This window comes from Marmota flaviventris, chromosome 1 (genome assembly GCF_047511675.1).
Source record: "Marmota flaviventris isolate mMarFla1 chromosome 1, mMarFla1.hap1, whole genome shotgun sequence".
Classification (NCBI taxonomy): Eukaryota; Metazoa; Chordata; class Mammalia; order Rodentia; family Sciuridae; genus Marmota; species Marmota flaviventris.
In genome coordinates, this window is record NC_092498.1 from 204,148,578 (window position 1) to 204,168,494 (window position 19,917).

General features: G+C 36.1%; 1 protein-coding gene across 9 annotated transcripts in view; it reads right to left on the reverse strand.

Moving 5' to 3' along the window:
• The window catches only part of Map4 (microtubule associated protein 4), a 163,494-nt gene that overhangs the window by 82,454 nt on the left and 61,123 nt on the right, over window positions 1-19,917 (reverse strand). For all 9 annotated transcript variants that reach the window (XM_071600671.1, XM_027932117.2, XM_071600666.1 and 6 more), the window contains exon 3: window positions 4,022-4,090. In XM_071600671.1, coding sequence (XP_071456772.1) covers window positions 4,022-4,090 — 69 coding nt within the window. The remainder of the gene's footprint in view (window positions 1-4,021; window positions 4,091-19,917) is intronic.

Consider the following 19,917-nt stretch of genomic DNA (forward strand, 5'->3'; position numbering starts at 1 on the left):
CCATAGTATTTATCCTAAAGGGTTCTAGATTTTTTTTTTTTACTTATCAGTTTCCAAAAATTAGAAATGAAAATAAGAAAGTGCCACTGAGAAAATCTTCAGACTGAATAAATGTAAATGTTACTGTTCATGGTAAAGGATTTTACACCCAGGTGTATATGTGTGATCCACCAATCCTGCTTGGATGCTGCATACAAAAGGTACTTCCAAGGCCAGGCACATTGTCGCATGCCTACAATCCTGTCTTGAGAGGCTGCAGCAAGACGACCACAAAAATCAAGGCTAGCTTTGGCAATCCATGAGACTATCTCAAAAGAAAAAGGGATAGGGGTCTAGTTTAATATCAGAGTACCCCTGGGTCCAATCCCCAGTACAGGGGCTGAGGGGATTAGTACTTCTGAATTCAAGGAAATAGTAATCCTTAACCATATGAATCCAACCAGATGATAATTTATTTAGAAACCAGGCACAAGGATGCACGCCTCTAATCCCAGCTACTCAGTAGGTGGGAGGATTGCTTGAGTCCAATTTAGACCAGACTAGACAATATACCAAGACACTGTCTCAAAACAAAACACAATAAAAAACTGGGGACTGAGGGAGTAATTCAGTAGTACAGCACTGGACTAGCATGCATGGGCCCAGCAATACTTTCAAAAACCACACACACACACACACACACACACACACACACACACACACTCTCTCTCTCTCTCTCTCTCTCCATAAGAAACCTGCTAAATTGGTTTTAGTTCTTAAATGGTTATTCTGGTTGCAGCTTACTTTCATTCTGGTGTTGTCACAGAAGCAGCCATTTTTATCCTTATCAACATCCTGGTTTTCTAACAATACAGGATTCCAAAAAACTGTAAATTAGTTCTATTTTCTTTAACTTCTTTATTCCTAGTTTGATACTTCATGATCATGTTCTAAAAGTAATCTTGACTATAAAAAATTAAATATACAACAATAGTGTCAAATTTCCAGAAGAATCTAATGCTAGACCAGTAGATAATAATTTCATAATTAAAAAAACAGTTGGCCCAACTTGCAAATAACAAAGAATGATTTAGTTTGGAGAAATACTTTTCAAAGTTTAATCAGAGCTACTCTAAGCTAGAAAACCTTAAATTAAAATAGCTATCACTACTAAGATTTTGTGAAGGTGAAGAGAAACAGGTAGCCTGAAAGAGGACCCTTCATTAAAAGCAAGCTCACAGAGGGAAAAAGCAGGGACAGGAAAGGGAAATTCACTGCAGTACTGGTGACCTCAACCCCTTTATGAAAGCACATGTTCTCTTTTGGTGTTATAATATTCTGATTCACATTGAATATATTCAAAAACCATATGAAAGGCCAACTAAAAATGTTTAAACGAAAGAAAAATATGAGATTGAGTTAAATGATAAAATGAATTTAAAAAAAAAAACAATAAATAAAACCTTAGATGACCTTCATAAAAAATACTAAAATTAAAAAAATTCATCATACACATTGTGCTCACAAAGGGAAAGGAGGATCCATCAAGCCCTGCAGAGCACAAGAAGCAGATGGTTTACTCAGGCATCAGCAGAAATAGGACCCGGAGAACTACCCTCAGATTCTTCTACATGGTGTCCAGGAAGGAAAAGCAAAGCTGCAATATGCTGAAGGTTTTAGAAGTATAACGGTGCTTAGGAAAGATCACTGGTCTGGTGTTGCAGCAGCCCCAGTGTTGACAGACACTCTAGGCTTCTAGGAGGAGAAAAATAGAAAGGGAGGAAGAAGTAGGAGGGGGAAGGAAAAGGATGGAAAAGCACAGATCATTAGTAAACAGCAAGTTCAACATAGCAAGATGCTCATAACCTCTTTATATTATTAGTAGAGCTGGTGTGCTCTCAGAACTACAAATAATATTCTGAGGGAAATCAAATAGGAATTTTCAAAATGGCACTGAGCTAGGTGCTCTAATTAGTGATTGGCAAAATTAGTATCAAGTCACAACATGCTCCCAAAGCATGCACTATTCACCCCTCCTTATTTATCCCTCCCCAGTCAAACATGCATATTTTCAGTAAAATACCTGCTTTAATACAGTCACAAAATAAAATTCAGAATCCAAACAACCCAAATCTACTTAAGGGTGGAGAGAGCTCCAAGAGCTGAAAGAACTGCTCTCACAATGCCACTGGGCAGTTCATTTAACAGATTACTTTGTTTTTGTAGTCAGGGAACTAAAAGTTGAAATGGTAAGGGTCAAGCTGCTAGGTTTTTTACCCTCCCTACACTATTAAGACTGAGCAGTAGGGAGACTACTGCTCAGTCTTAATAGTGTAGTGGGGTAAAAGAGACTGAGTCTCCTCTGGTCAGATTTGACATCCTGCTGGAAGAAACCCAGCCTAGTTTTGATAATTGTTTCTTTTCGGGTGAAAATGACATCCACTCTTTCCAACTGGCTAGTCAAACTGATCCCCTCCAGCCTATCTTCCCCTGGCACTGTCTCCTGGTTAAAGAAAGCTGAATTTACTCATTTTTTAAAAGTTCATATTCAAGCTTCTTCATTAATCACGGGTGTTATATATTTGCATAAATACTTTCTTAAAATAAAATCACATAGATAACTCTGCTTTCAAAGCAGATACAGAAATATTCAATATTGCATATGACTACAATTATCAAAAAAAATACAAAAAAGTCAGTTCACAAAACTGTAAGGTAAAATGGCACTTCTGATTGTTTCTAGTTTGTAAAATAAAGAGTAATTTATGAGGTGCTAGTGAGAATGTTAATGTCACTGGGTAAAATCAACATTCACAACAAATAGGACCTAGTCATCGATAACTCTGAGTAATGTGTATGTATGTATACTCTGTGTATACATTCTTAAGGTCATAAAATAACAAGTAAATCCTGGAATAACTACTATTGCTAAAAGAAGGCTGAGGCAGTCATCCCAAAAGAAAAACAAAACAAATAAAATAAATGGCTAGTGCTTGACTCCACTGCATTAATGTGAATCAAATTTTGTACCTCAGAGTTAAGAGCACACACTGCTATGTGTAAGAGCAATGTGCTTGAGCACTGGAAGTCAAATCACATAGGCCAACAGTATCAGCCTCATCATAACTGCAAATTAAGTATAGTTATTTATAAAAATATAATACATTAACTCTCATGTAGGCTCCTAAGAAAAGACTTACATTCTATATCTCCTCAGGGATAGACTTCTGCTAGAGTTTGAGAATTTTCCTTTACTATACTGAGGGGCTCCAGGTTAATGTTGGTTATGAAGCGAAAACCCATAGGAATGTGGTTGGTGCTAGCTGAAAGAATATCAAAGCCCCAGCAGTAGGCTAGGAGTTAAAATTAGGAGTAAATTTCAAAAGCAACAGTTAAGGGAAAGACAAAGAAAAAAACAGGGCAAAAGACAAAGAAAACACTTGTAATTTACCGCTCACAGGGTTCCTAATACTGTGTTTTGGAAATTTTAAAGTAAGTGTAGGGAAGAGACCTGACTTAGTTGTACAGGCCAAAAGCTTTCCATATAACATAAACTGATGATGAAAGAGTATTTTTAAGATGGATCCAATTCTTTCTTTCTTTCTTTTTTTCATAATGGGAATTGAACACAGAGGCACTTAACCACTGAGCCACATCCCCTGTCCTTTTTATTTTTTATTTTGAGACAGGGACTCACTAAGTAATTTAGGGCCTTGCTAAGTTGCTAAGGCTGATCTTACTTGTAATCCTCCGATCTAAGCCTCCCAAGTTGCTGGGATTACAGGCGTGCACTACCACACCCAGCAAGATGAATCCAATTCTTAAGTGGTACAGTTCCAACAAATATTCAAAGAATATCAAAGGAAATTCATTCTTCTCTTTCCATTGTTAGACATTTTATATGGAAGATCTTCTGATGCCCAACAAAAATGATACCCTCAGAAAAATATGCTCCACTAACAATTCTCCTCAAAAAAGTTTACCAAGGTGTACACTGTGAATATTTCACTTACACATTTGGAGAATCCTTGGAATCACTTACCTGTAGTGTCATTCCCTTCTATTCCATGGTCACCATTGGCTAACACTGTTGGTTTAGAAGATGGAGTACCTACAACAATTACAAAGAATAATTACCCACTAACAAACAGAAAAATGAAAAACAGACCCAATTACTATTTTACTAGTGGAATTTTTGTCAGTCTTTAACATTAGATTAAAGTACATAAAACTGTCCAAAATTTAATGCTTCAGTATAAAGAAACCTGGAAACAGAATAGAATCATTCATTCTTCCCCTATTCAAATTATTAAGTACTAACCCTACAGAAAAGGCCTAAAAAGCAAGCCTTTTTTTTGTTCCATTAACGATCAAAAACAAACATTAAATTCAGTAAAACCATCATGACCACAGGGTTATAATCTGCGGTTCAAATCAAATGCTCTGAGGACACAGGACCACTTAAAACAGTTCCCACTCAGAAATCTAGGGTACCATTCATTGCTCCTGAACATAAGGGCTACATAGCAGTCTCTAACATCACTTTTAGAAACAAAGCCTTATTTTTCTTCTTTGTAAGTTAACTAAGGATATTGAGCATCTTTTCATGTGTTTGTCTGCCACTCTATTATCTTCTTCAGAAAACAGAATGGTCATATTTTTTAACTGGATTGCTTAAGTTTTTATTAGTGAGTCTTGATAATTCTTTATATATTCTGAATATCAATCCTTTAAGTTTTGTAAAATATTGTTTCCTAGTCTTTAACTTATACTTTGATTTTAATTATACTCTTCAAAGAGCAAAAATCTTAAATTTTGGTAAGTCTAATTTATCATATTATCTTTCATGGATTGTTCTTTTGATAGGTATCTTAGAAATTTGCTTAACCCAAGGTCACAGGAATTTTTTTCTCCTAAAAGTTTCATACCTTTCATACTTAAGTTTCACATTAAGGCCTATTGATACCTTCAGAGTTAAAAGTTTATATGAAGTATAAGATGTGGGTCTAGTTTTGTATTTTTATATATGGGTACTTAATTGTTCAGCATCATTTGTTGAAAAGACAATCCTTATTCTACTGAATTCCAAGGGTAAAAATGCAACATTGTAAAAAAAAAAAAAAAAAAAAACCGATTAAGCATATTATATGTGCTGCTATTTCTAGGCTATTTATTTATTTATTTATTATATGTAGATACAGGGTCTCACTGAGTTGCTTAGTGCCTCGCCCTTGCTGAGGCTGGCTTTTATGCTGAGCCACTAGGATTACAGACATGCATCAACATGCCCAGCTGGGCTTTCTATTTTATTCTTTTCCATTGATTTTTTTAAAAAATATGTAACAGTGGAATGCATTACAATTCTTATTACATATATAGAGCACAACTTTTCATATCTCTGGTTGTATATATATTCACACCAATTCATGTCTTCATACATGTACTTTGAATACTAATAATCATCACATTCAACCATCATTAATTACCCCATGCCCCCTCCCTTCCCCTCCCAGCCCTGTGCCCTATCTAGAGTTCGTCTATTCCTCTCATGCTCCCTCTCCTTATCACTACGAATCAGCCTCCTTATATCAAAGAAAACATTCGGCATTTGGTTTTGGGGGGTTGGCTAACTTCACTTAGCATTATCTTCTTTAACTCCATCCATTTACCTGCAAATGCCTTGATTTTATTCTCTTTTATTGCTGAGTAATATTCCATTGTGTATATATGCCACATTTTTTTTATCCATTCAGCTATTGAAGAGCATCTAGGTTGGTTCCACAGTTTAGCTGCTGTGAATTGTGCTGCTATAAACATTAAGGTGGCTGTGTCCCTGTAGTATGCTGTTTTTAAGTCCTTTGGGTATAGACCAAGGAGAGGGATAGCTGGGTCAAATGGTGGTTCCATTCCCAATTTTCCAAGAAATCTCCATGATGCTTTCCATATTGGCTGCACCAATTTGCAGGCCCACCAGCAGTATATGAGTGTACTTTTTTCCCCCCTATCCTCACCAACACTTATTGTTGTTTGTCTTCATAATAGCTGACATTCTGACTGGAATGAGATGAAATCTTAGAGTGGTTTTGATTTGCATATCTCTAATTGCTAGTGATGGTGAACAGTTTTTCATGTGTTTGTTGATTGATTGTACATAATCTTCTGAGAAGTGTCTCTTCAGGTCCTTGGCCCATTTATTGATTGGGTTATTTGTTTTATTGGTGTCTAGTTTTTTGAGTTCTTTATATACCCTAGTGATTAGTGTTCTATCTGATCTGTGAGGGGAACATTTGCTCCCAAGATGTAGACTCTCTTTTCACCTCACAGATTGGTTCTTTTGCTGAGAAGAAACTTTTTAGTTTGAGTCCATCCCATTTATTGATTCTTGATTTTAATTCTTGTGCCACAGGAGTCTTATTAAGGAAGTTGGGGCCTAATCCCACATGATGAAGATTAGGGTCTACTTTTTCTTCTATTAGACACAGGGTCTCTGGTTGTATTCCTAAGTCCTTGATCCATTTTGAGTTGAGTTTTGTGCATGGTGAGAGATAGGGGTTTAATTTCATTTTGTTGCATACGGATTTCCAGTTTTCCCAGCACCATTTGTTGAAGAGGCTATCTTTTCTACAATGCATGTTCTTGGCACCTTTGTCTAATATAAGATAATTGTAGTTTTCTGGATTCGTCTCTTTGTCCCCTATTCTGTACCATTGGTCTAAAAGCCTGTTTTGGTACCAATACCATGCTGTTTTTGTTACTATTGCTCTGTAGTATAGTTTAAGGTCTGGTATAGTGATGTCACCTGCTTCACTTTTCCTGCTAAGGATTGCTTCAGCTATTCTAAGTCTCTTATTTTTCCACTGATCTTTAAGTCTATACATTTTGCCAAGACAACTGCTTAATTACACTATTTGAGTAGTAAGTCTTTTGGGGGTAGGGAGCAGGGGTTGTACTAGAGATTGAACCCAGCACCTCACCTATGCTAGCTAGGTAAGAGCTCTATCCCAGACCTACATCCCAGCCTTTTTTATTTTGAGATAGGGTCTCACTAAATTGTCCAGGCTGGTCTCCTGGAATTACAGGTGTGTGCCTCTATGTGTGATTTGTACAGTAAGTCTAAAAATAATATGATGTGGGGCTGGGGCTCAGTGATAGTGCACCTCCCTGGCATGTATGAGGCACTGGTTTGATTCTCAGCACCACGTATAAATAAATAAAATAAAGGTCTATCAACAATTAAAAAAAAATAAGGTAATGTGAGTCCTCCAACTCGGGTCCTTTCCAAATTGTTTTTTGTCCCTTTGCTTTTCCATATAAATTTTAGGACCAATTGCAGATTTATTTTTTAAAAATCTTGATGAGATCTTATCTCAAATGCACTAAATATATAGATCAATTCAGGGAATGCACCACCTTTTCTGAAAGGCTTTGACTATGTATAACATTTCAACAATCTGCTAACTCTGCAATACGTATCGTATGTATCATTCTCAAGATCCTCAGACACATTTCTTTTAAGTGAAAATCTAGGATTTGTACCACTAAAATATAAAATGCAAGACTTTACTTTGGAAGATAACAAATGAATACTAATTCGCTGACCCTCACTAATCCAAGATAGAAATCCTTTACATAACCTTCTCAGTGAGAAGACCATTCATTCTGTAATCTCAGGAGCAACCAACAAGAACCACTTAAAAAAACAAGATAGACCAAATAAAGAATATCAATTTAACTGGAAGAACTGGGAGATAAAAGTGAAAGATAAATCAGGTATGATGGCACCCACCTGTGTTTCCAGGGATGTGAGAAGCTGAGGCAGAAATGGGATCTCACATTCAAGCTGGCCTGGGTAACTTAATTAGACCCCTCTCAGAAAGGAAGTATACAAGAAGCCCTAGACTGGACCACGTAGGCACAGAGGAGAAGACCATAAAACGACCGCACTGCGGCCCCCATCTACCAATGCATTGATGTCCCAGCCCACTTCCATCTTGGGACACTGCAGCCACCTCCATACCATTCCCGACGTGTTAGCCTCTACCTTGGGGCAACAGACAGCACCTGAAGGCAGCAACCCTCTGTAGCACTGCATCTCTGAACACCATCACACAGCCTGCCCTCTCAGCCCCATCTCTGAAAGCGGTCACCTCCATCTTAGGAACACCTCCGCTGCCGCAATCACCATCTTTAGTTGGGGCAGCTTCCAGCATAGGACACCGGCTAGGCCCTGGAAGCCTAACATCAATGTAACTATAGGTTTGACACTGTCACTACCAACAACTAGGAACATGCTTGCATCCATCTAGAGACAACAACGAGGACCTGGAAGACCATCACGAAGGTCCCTGCAGGCTTGGTTACACTAGAGGTATCCCTGCTAGCCTATTTCTCTTGATTCCTCTTTCACTCTTCTTATGATCTAATACCTCTATATTCTCACCTCCTACATCATAAACCCCACATCCTATACCCCACCACACACTCTTTTTGTCCACCGTTAGAAACTGTAGGCCCCTACGGAAATCTACTATATATATAAATAGTAGACATCATTTCTGTTTATTGCAACACAACTGTAATTGTCTAAATAAGAGATAAATGGTTTACAGGTGAATACTGTTTGCATTGGGTGCTGTAAATATTGATCTCCCCCTTAAAGGTGCGATATTGGTTACCTGCAGGGACAGTACAAGATTATAGGGTAGAAACTATAATAACTTGGATCTGCACTGCTAGAGAGGATGACACATGGACAACATGAAAAATTCAGGGAAGAAAGTGCCCCAAACAAACCAAGATGGTACAATAATAGAATCCATTGACAGCACAATAGATCAAATATCAGAGAAGGAGTTCAGAATGTACAGAATTAAAATGATCTGCAAAGCAAGTAATGATATAAGAGAGCAAATACAGGCAACAATTAATTGCTCTAACAAAGATAAGAGAGCAAATTCAAGTAACAAAAGATTACTTCAAGAAAGAGAGATTCTGAAAATAAACCAAACAGAAATCCTTGAAGTGAAGGAAACAATAAACCAAATTAAAAAGTCAATAGATGGGCTGGGGATGTGGCTCAAGCGGTAACACGCTTGCCTGGCATGTGCGGGGCACTGGGTTCGATCCTCAGCACCACATACAAATAGAATAAAGATGCTGTGTCCACTGAAAACTAAGAAATAAATACTAAAAAAATATTCTCTCTCTTAGACTACCACTGAGTAGGGAAGAGAGGTGGGAGGAAAAAAGAGGGAGAAGGGGAGTTGCACGGAAGATGGAAGGAGAACCTCATTGTTACATAGAATACATATATGATGTTGTAATGAGAAAAACAAAGAAAAAGTGTGTCACATTAGATTGGATAGAGAGAAAGGATGGGAGAGGAGGGGAGGAGTAGGGGGGATAGGAAGGGCAGCAGAATAGAATAGACAATATGATTGATGTATGTACATTCCATGTATGTATTATATGTCAAAATACATTCTGCTGTCATGTATGACTAAAAATAAATAAAAATTAAAATTAAAAAAAAATCTTCTCTCTCTCTCTCAAAAAAAAAAAAAGAAGTCAATAGAAAGCATCTCCAATAGACTAGATCACTTGGAAGACAGAACCTCAGGCAATGAAGACAAAATATACAATCTTGAAAATAAAGTTGACCACACAGTGAAGATGATGAGAAACCATGAACAGAATCTCCAAGAATTATGGGATAACATCAAAAGACCAAATCTAAGAATTATTGGGATAGAAAAAGGCACAGAGATACAAAACAAAGGAATGCACAATCTCTTTAACAAAATATCAGAAAATTTCCCAAGCACAAAGAATGAATTGAAAAATCAAAGAGGCTTACAGGACATCAAGTGTACATCCACATAAAGGTTTATTATAATGAAAATGCCTAGCATACAGAATAAGGATAGAATTTTAAAAGGCACAAGAGAAAAGTTTCAGATTACATATAGGGGGAAACCAATTCAGATCTCAGTAGATTTTTCAACCCATACCCTCAAAACCAGAAGATCAGGGAACAACACATACCAAGCTTTGAAAGAAAATGGATGCCAACCAATAATCTTATATCCAGCAAAATTAAGCTTCAGATTTGATGACGAAACAAAAAAACCTTCCATGATAAACAAAAGTTAAAAGAATTTACAACAAGAAATTCTGCACTACATAGTATTCTCAGCAAAATATTGCATGAGGAGGAAATTTAAAACGATGAAAATCAGCAAAGGAAGAAACCACATTAAAGGAAACACCAATCAAAGGAGAAACCAAGTCAAGTTAAAAAACAAAAATAAACCAAAATGAATGCAAACCACATTTCATAACAGATTTATGTTTGAGTAAAGAACATATAGGCCTATGTAGTTTACTTATATGTCAAAAAGTATGGTTAGATTTAGGGATTGGGTAGAATTAGAATAGCTTTTAAGTCTTTGTATAATCTTTTTTTTTTTTTAAGTTGTAGATGGACATAGTACATTTATTTATTTCACTGTGGTGTTGAGAATCAAACCCAGTGCCTTACACATGCCAGTACAGTACTCTACCACTGAGCCACAACTCCAGTCCCTACATAATCTTTTTTATTTTTTTGGTTAGACACAATACCTTTATTTTGTTAATTTATTTTTATGTGGTGTTGAGGATCAAATGCAGGGCCTCCCTCTACCATGGAGCCACAACCCCAGCCCTGCATAATCTTTTAAATTAAGCACCTAGAGTTATAACTGTGAATTTCAGCTGTAGTCATAGGGATTAAGAATTCTTGGTTAATATTAGAATACAGTTAGAATTATATACAGTTAATAAGAATATATATTATGTATGAGTATATAAAAATAGGAATAATATAAAAACAATTTAAAATTAGAAAGAATATAAAAATAGAAAAATTTATAAATATACAGGAGTATGTTTAGTGTTTTCATTTGTGTAACAGTATAGTTTAGAAGATTTGGGTTTCTTGTAGTGACAGGATTATGGTTAACATTATAGTCTCATATATACATAAAAATATATATAATGATTTATATAAATACATACATAAAGATATAATAGATATTCAAAGTGATATTTATAGTTTATACATGAAAGCTTTTGTTTAGGGTTAACTCAGAGTTACAAATTAACTTTGTGGTTAGAGTTACAGCTTAAAAATATACTAATATAAACATATAAGTAAAATTATATATAAAAACATAATTACATGTGCTTTTTTCTTTAGTTAGGTTTATGGTAAGGGGAACTGTTAAGTTTTGTGTTAAAGATAGAGTAAGCCTGCACAAATGAACATATATGAATATATATATATATATATATATATATATATATGGATTTGTATGTGAATTTATAAATATATATCTCACAATATACAGAAATATTCATGAAAAATATTGTTTATATGTAACAATGTTTATGAGCTATATTCCATAATGTATAGGTACATTCATATAAATTGTTATGGTTTATATGTATAGAGGTTTCTGTGAGGCATATTGGTAGGTATAGGAATAAGTTTAGAAAAATAGTTTGCATTAGTTTAGTTTTAAACTTTATTATCCAAATATATGAATTCAATATAAATACATATGTGAAAATATTTAAATGTACATGGATCTGTACGTAGTTGATTTTTTTTGAGATGATGTTTACACTGTTGTTTAGATATATTTGATGAATATGTAACTGAATATATATAAAATTTATGAGGATTTTATTTAGCATTAGAATACATATGTTTATAAACATAAAGGAATATATATGCAAAAAATATATGGGCATTCCAAGTAATAATTATAATCTTTATATAAAAGACTGATGGTTATGGGTAGGGTTAGGTTTAGTTCTGAGTTAGGGACTAGGCTGAGGGTGAGGGTTACCATTGGAATACCTCTCTCTCTCTCTCATATATATAAATATAGAATTAAAATTATATATGAAAGTTTATAAATATTAAAAAAAGGTCCTAGGTTTGATCCCCAGTACAGCCAAAACATAATAATAATATAAAAAAGGATTACATGCCTAGCACAGTGGCACACACCTGTAATCCCAGAAGCTCGGGAGGCTGAGGCAGGAAGATAATGAGTTCAAAGCCAGTCTCAGCAAAAGTGAGGTGCTACGCAACTCAATGAGACCCTATCTCTAAATAAAATACAAAATAAAGCTGGGGATGTGGCTCAGTGGTTGAGTGCCCTGGAGTTCAATTCCTGGTAACCCCCCCCCCAAAAAAGGATTAAAAAAGCTTTAACAAAAGTTTTAAATAAATTGACCTTCAGATGTGTCTCTCTAGCCCAGAGCTCTCCTGAACCCCAGACTTTCGTCAAACTATCTATCATCTTCTCCATGTGGACTAACAGTAATTTTCGCTGAATATACAAGTTGAATTTCTTATGTTTTTATGCCTTCTATAGCCTGCCCATGTTAAATGATGGAGATTCTTTTCTCTCATTTGCTAGGGCCAAATTTCTTGCAATAACCCTCGATTCATCTTTAGCAAGGAAAAGGTCTTTTACCTTAGTAAGAACCCTTTTGGTGGAATGGCATGTGGTTTCTATAGCAAATGGGTGAAAAAGAATTGGAAGCCAGGCACACTGGCACACTACATAATCCCAGAAAGTTGGACAGCTGAGGCAAAAGGAGAACTTCTAGGGCAACTTAGATTCTTCCTCAATATAAAAAGGACTGGAACTGTAGCTCAGTGGTTCAAATCCCCTGGGTTCAATTCCCCACTGCTGGGGGTGGGGGGATTCTATCTCAATCGCACATTCATCTCCTCTACTTCTTTTTATCCTGTCACTTCTTTAAAAGAGAAGTGACAATTTTTTCTTTTTAATTATTTATTTATTTTGCATTCCTGGGGACTGAACTCAGAGGCACTTGTACCAATGAACTACATTCCCCAGTCCTTCTTATTTTTAATTTTGAGATAGGTTCTCATTCCAGGCTGGCCTTGAAATTGGGATCCTCCTGCTTTGTTTCATGTCCCAAGTCACTGGGATTACAGGCACATGCCACAGCACTGGCTAGGTTTTTTTTCAGTGCTAGGGATCAATCCCAGGGCTTCCTGCGTGCTAGGCAAATGGTCTACGACTGAGACACATCCCAGCCCTAGAATTTTTTTTTTAAATGATGGAAAACAAATTACAATCTGTTTGATGCTAAAGAAAGGCCCAGTTAAGTTAATTGAACTGATGATGCAAAAGACAGAAAAAGACAACTGCAACAATACTGCCCTGGAATGAGAGTAAAGGCAGTTCATTCTCTACAGAACAACAGAAGAGCATAAGTACATGGATGAAGGTAGATTAGAAGGCTATTTATGTATATGGGACTATGTGGATCTCTTCTAATTTAGTCTATTGATTCTATATACTAAAGGTCATCAGCTGAGACTATGAATCTGAGAGCAAATGCTGAAAGTTTGAACAGAGAGAAGATATAAAAACAGTTGCTTACGAAAGTGAAGTCTTTACAAACTCACATGCATTAGGAGCAGAATCCCTGAAATTTGTGCTCTTTATTGAAGTGAAATAGAATTCTCATTTAAATTTTCTATATGTAATATTAATATTTTTAAGAATTCTGCTTGTTGGATTAAATAAGTGAATCTTTAGCTGTCACAAACAGTATCTATTAGACAGTGAGTCAAGCAGAAAGTATGCATTTGTAAGGTTCAACAGAAAGAACATGAGTTTTAATGGGTTCAGGTTGTGGTTCTATCATTAACTAAATGATCAAATGCCTAAGGCTTGCTAAGACTTAGGTGCCTCGGGGGCTGGGGATGTGGCTCAAGCGGTAGCCGCTCGCCTGGCATGCGGGCGGCCCAGGTTCGATCCTCAGCACCACATACAAAACAAAGATGTTGTGTCTGCCAAAAACTAAAAAATAAATATTAAAAAAAAATTCTCTCTCTCTCTTAAAAAAAAAAGACTTAGGTGCCTCACCTGCAAAGTGAGACTAAGCACAATACAAAAGACAAACTTCTCAAATTTCACAGTGCTAAATAAATGTTAATAACTATTGTTATTCTCACTGCTAACTATAAATTGACCAATAAACTGTAAAATAACATTTTGAGAATACTGTAATCGGTTTACTTTTTTATTACATAAAAATCTTGGTTGGATTTTTCTCTGTCTGGAAATGGCCCACTTTCTCCCTCGAAAGTGTATTCCTGCTTTACCCCAAAAGCTGCTTATTCGCAAGATAACCCACATTCTCCCTTGAGTGTCTCTGCTTCCCTAAATAAACTTCTGACTAAACCTTTGGGGAGAAAAAAAAAAAAAGCTTGGCTAGATGATATTACAAGATCTAAGACTACTCCAGGCATACTTGTGAAAGCTAATGCAGAAATAAACAATTTTAACAGAATAAATTAAAATGAAAGAAAAAAGAATTTTAGATTAGGAAAAAGGCTTCCAAACTTCTCTTCCAATTAAGATTTGCTGGACTCTAATCACTGGAATGCTGCACATTACTGAGTAAACCCTAACCCAAAAGACTCTAATACTGCCTTTTCTCACTGATATCCCAAGAAAACCCTTACTTCATGAAATGAAAACTCTCAGCTAAATATATACAGCACTGAAAATAGCACACATATTTTTGAAACATTACATTCTGTAAGATATATGGATATTCAACTTATACTTATTTAAAATTCCTCTTTCCCCAAGAGATTTCAAATTCCCACAGCTGGAAAATCAACCTGGCACAGAAGGAAAGTATCAGTAAGCTCAGAGCATGGGTACCATGTGAAAGCACTATGGTGAATCAGCTTTTGGTATTCCACAGTCTGAATCCAACAGTACTCTCTTCTGCCTTAGGCCAACACTGCCCTCAAGTGGCAAACTGATTGGCTGTAATGTTCTATAGAAGGAGTCTACTCAGCTGGACAAAAAAACTGCAATACCTAGTTATTATCCTTTAAAGCCAGGATTTACTTAGGCCCTTTCACTTGGATTAATGCTTTTCAATCTCAGATGTGCATCCAAGTTATCTGTGAGAGCTTGTCAAAATCAGGCCTCATGCCCAGAGTTTCTGATTGTGCATGGGCCCAAGAATTACCCATTGAACAAGCACTCACATGATCTGATACTGCTGGTGGAAAGACCACACTTTGAGAACCACTATCCTATGTTAATTCCCTCTTCTACAGAAATAAGCTTTTAGGGGCTGGGGTTGTGGCTCAGTGGTGGAGCGCTTGCCTAGCATGTGTGAGACACAGAGTTTGATTCTCAGCACCATATAAAAATAAAAAATAAAGGTCCAACAACAACTAATAAAATATTAAAAAAAAAAGAAAGAAAGAAGTTTTTAGGAGTTGGGGGTGTAGATCAGTGATAGAGCCCTTGACTGGCATAAGTGAAGCTCTGGGTTCAAACCCCAGTACTACATAAATAAATAGATAAATAGATGGATAGATAGATGACAGAAATAGCTTTTAGTTTCAAAGTCCTCTTGGAATGTGGAGAAGAATGCATGTTATTAATATCACAAGTAGAACTATTTAAGCATAGTATAGAAAAATGTAAGTGACTCATCCACAAATCTGAAAACTAGTTGTTCTGAGGGTCAACAGTACATTAAATGTTCATTTGAATGAAAAACAAAGAATTATTTCTTAGTTATTCACATTTGAAAGAAACACTGCCAATAGCAAGCAATCAGTATGAACATACTATTTTTGAAGCAAAACAAAACAAAAAACGAAGTAACACATACATTAAGAGAAAGCAACTGAGGGTCTGGAGTTGTGGCTCAGTGGTAGAGCACTTGCCTGGCATGTGTGAGGTCCTGGGTTCAATTCTCAGCACCGAAAATAAATAAATAAACAAACAAACAAATAAATAAATAAATGATGTATTTACAACCAAAAATTATTAAAAAGAGAGAGAGAGAGAGAGAGCGAGAGAGCAACTGAGAATTGTTTTCTAAGGTGAAATGCATTTTATTATTATTTTTAAATGAAAGGCATTTTAGATATACAGTTTGATATTGCTTTTATTCCCAGGTATATGTGGATAGTTTATGAGTAAAGGGAGTAAAAAAGAAGAAAGTAGAGCTAGGGATGTAGCTTAGTGGTAAAGTGCTTGCCTAGCATGCGTGAGGCCCTGGATTCAACTCCCAGTAGTACAAAAAAGAAAGAAGGAAAAGAAAGTGTACAGTATGTAAACAGACAAGACTTAAAAACAATATCAAACTCAGTAGCAACAAGCATCCATGACACTCACACTGTGAACCTAAAATACCATTTCCCACTTAAAAAAAAAAAAAATAGGGCTTCTTGGAGAAATTGGCGTATTCAGGTTTGGTGCAGGAATTGTACTTGGAGGGAAAAGCAACATTCCTACTTTGTGCTAAATAACATAAAGGCAGCCCTACTTTCTTGCCCTTCATTTTTAAGTTGAAGGCTAAAAGTAGGGTGGGAGTATAAGAATTTAAGGAAATAAAAACACCATTGTCCAAAGAGTTCTATTACGTGTAACCCATTCAACTGACCCTTCTGTATCTAGATGCAGGAAAGTGGTTAATAAAACTTCCACTGGTTGGCCTGAGACTGCTGCAAAATTTTATCATAAAAGCACCAGTGATATCTTACTGAACCTACTCCGAAAAGAAAATCAAACTTAAAAAGCTAGATGTATAATAAAACATAAAAACTCTAGAGTCCTTCTGTCACTTCTGAAGAAATGTTCAGAAGAAAGAACATCATATTTAGAATGTTTTAGATAAAAAACAAAAGTGAAATTAATCATTTTGGCAAAACTGACAGTCTGATAATCTATAAAAATCAGACCCACAGAAGGGAAATTGCCATTCACAGTGAAGCCACTCACTGCTCTATATTTCTCAAGTATCTAATAAAGAAACGCCTCTCCTTTCTTCTTCAATGTCTCCAAATAACTACCTTCCATTTCCCTTATTCTCAGCCCAGGTTTCTATAAAAATAAACTTTAGTACACTGGCATGGAAAAAATGGTATTTAATAATTTAAGACATTGCACTTATAAACTTTACTATTATTCTTTTTGAACATGTTAACAAATGCATATATAAAAAATCCAATTAAGCCAAAGGAATATACAGTAAAAAAATGACTCTCCCTAACCCCTACACCACAGCTGGCCAGTTCTCTTTCTCAAGTAATCACTGCCACCAATTTCTACATTAATGAACTTTTAATAAATTATTTACATACTGCAGCTAGCTCAGAGGAGTATGCCTCCTTAGTATGCAGGAGGCCCTGGGTTTGTACATGCACGCTCGCACGCGCGTGCACACACATACAAAAAAAGGCAAATGAAGGGGTGGGTTAAAAAAACAAAAAAGGAAACCTTGTTAAAATGAAACTTAATAGAAAAGCAGGGAAGGGGTTAATCATCTTTATAAGCAAAATCAATTTCTGAAAAAACTTTCCTCCCAGGGCTGGCATGTGTAGCTCAGAGGTAGAGCATTTGTCTATCATGTACAAGGCCCTGGGTTTGATCCCCAGAATCACAAAAACAAACATAAAACAACTTTCCTCCTTGTAAATAAAGTTAATTTGACGTGTATCAAACCACTGAAAATGAAGTACAAGAAAACTTCCTGTTACTACTTCATTGTCCTTCAGTCCTAGATGGTGAAAGCAATACACAATTAAAGGAAAACAGAAAATGATAAGAAGCAAGATTCTTCCACCAGTGACTGATGGGCTGGGGGCGGGGAGGAAGAGATGAGAAGAAGAGATAGTATTAAAAAAAAAAAGCAAATTTTTTTTCTTAGAGTGAATATTTATATGGTGCAATTAGATCATAAACTGTCAACATTTTTCCTAATGATTTGGGGTTACCCTCCTTCCCCAAATAAATCTTCCATATGAAGACAGAGGCAATGTCACCTCTATGCCAACAAGAAAAAGCCAGACCAACCACTGAATCATAACTTGGAATTCACCAGAGGGCTACTTAGGACCACCAAGTAGTAAAAATCCAAATAAAGACAAGCCCCTAAAGGAGATGTGAAGGGTGAGCACTAGCTCTCATGTGTCAGACCATGTGCAAAAGTGATGCAATATCAGCAGGTAGAAAAAGTTCAGCTAACTGAAGAATCCCTGGGATCCACAATTACCCAATGGATTCACACCTAAATTGGATGACTGTCTTCACTAGATGAGTTTTTTAAAAGGCTTGAGGCAGCATGGAAGATCAGAGGGTCTCCATTGGAGCTATAGCCCTGGTGGTGCAGACCTGGAGGAAGCTACCACTAAAAGAAAGACAAGGGGCTGGGGCTGTAGCTCAATGTCAGAGCACTTGCTTAGCATGTGTGAGGCTCTGTTCAGGATCCCCAGGATGAAGTAGGGGGTATACATATTACATAAAGGAAAAAAAGGTAAGATGGGAAGACATAACAATCTAAATGTAGATGTATACGTGTGATAACAGATCTTCAAAAACACAAACCAAAACTGAAAGAACTTATGAATTAAAATACAAAATGACACAGAATTCAATCTTAGAGATCATCAGAACAAGCAAACAGAAGTTTAATAAAGATACAGAAAACCAAACACTTTAACATTAACATTCCAACCAATAATAGCATAATGCATATTATTTTAAGGCTTGCAGGATATTGACCAAATAGAATTTACTGTAGATCACAAAACAAACCTTGACAATTAAAATAAACTAAAATTTCAGTGATATCTTCTGATAGCTATAGAACTAAACTAAAAAATCAATTACAGAAAGCTATCTGAAAACTCGCGGAATGCTACAAATTAAGCAATATCCTTAATAAACCACAGTTCAAAGAGAAATTCACAAGGGAAACTAGGTTTAATTGAATGGAAATAAAAAATACAACATATTAAAATCCATGGGACAGCATGTGATGGCACATGCCTAAAATTCCAGCAGTTCAGGAGGCTGAGGCAGGAGGATCCTGAGTTCAAACCCAGCTTCAGCAACTCAGCAAGAACCTAAAAAACTCAATAAGGCCCTGTGTCTAAATAAAAATGTAAAAGATGGACTACAGATGTGGCTCAGTGGTTAAGCGCCCCAGGATTCAATCCATGGTCCAAAAAAAAGAAAAAAAAATAGGGTCTCTAACCAACCCTATGCAGCCACAGTAAGTAAAATGAGCAAATCAACTCAAAGTAAAAAGAAAGAAGAAAATAATAAAGATATGAGCAGAATTGAAAACAGAAAGACAGTAGAAAAAAATTAATAGAACCCAAAAGCTAAATCTTTAAAAATATCAAGATAATTGATATATCTATATCTAGACTTACCAAGAAAAAGGATACAAATTGTCCATAAGGAAAGAAAGAAGGGTCATAACAATAGGCCCTAGAACATTAAAAAAGATTTTATCTCCATTAATTTGACAACTTAGAGAAAATGAACCAAGGAACTCCTAGAAAGATGCAAATTAGGGCTGAGGAATATAGCTCAATGGTAAAGCACTTGCTTAGCATGCATGATACCCTAGGTTCAATCCCCAATGGATATAAAGGAGGTGAGGGGAGACAAAGATACAAATTACCAAAACTCACTTGACAAGAAATAGAAAACCTAAATAATCCTCCTATTCTCGTTCTTCAACTGGGGACTGAAACCAGGAGCTTGCACATGCTAGGCAAGCACTCAAGTACTGAGGGACATCCCCAGTCCTCTCTCTTTCTTCCTTCCTTTCCTTCCTTCCCTTTTTTCTTTCTTTCCTCCTTTTCTTTCCTCCCTCCCTCCCTTCCTTCCTTCCTTCCTTTCTTTCTTTTAAGAGGGTCTTGCTAAACTGCCCTGATTGGTCTTGAACTGGGTGAGATCCTCCTGACTCAGTCTCCCAAGTAGCTTAGATTATAGCTGTGTGCCACTATACCCAGTTAGTCCTATTATCTCAATGAAATTTAATTCCTAGTTTTAAAAAGTTGACAAAACT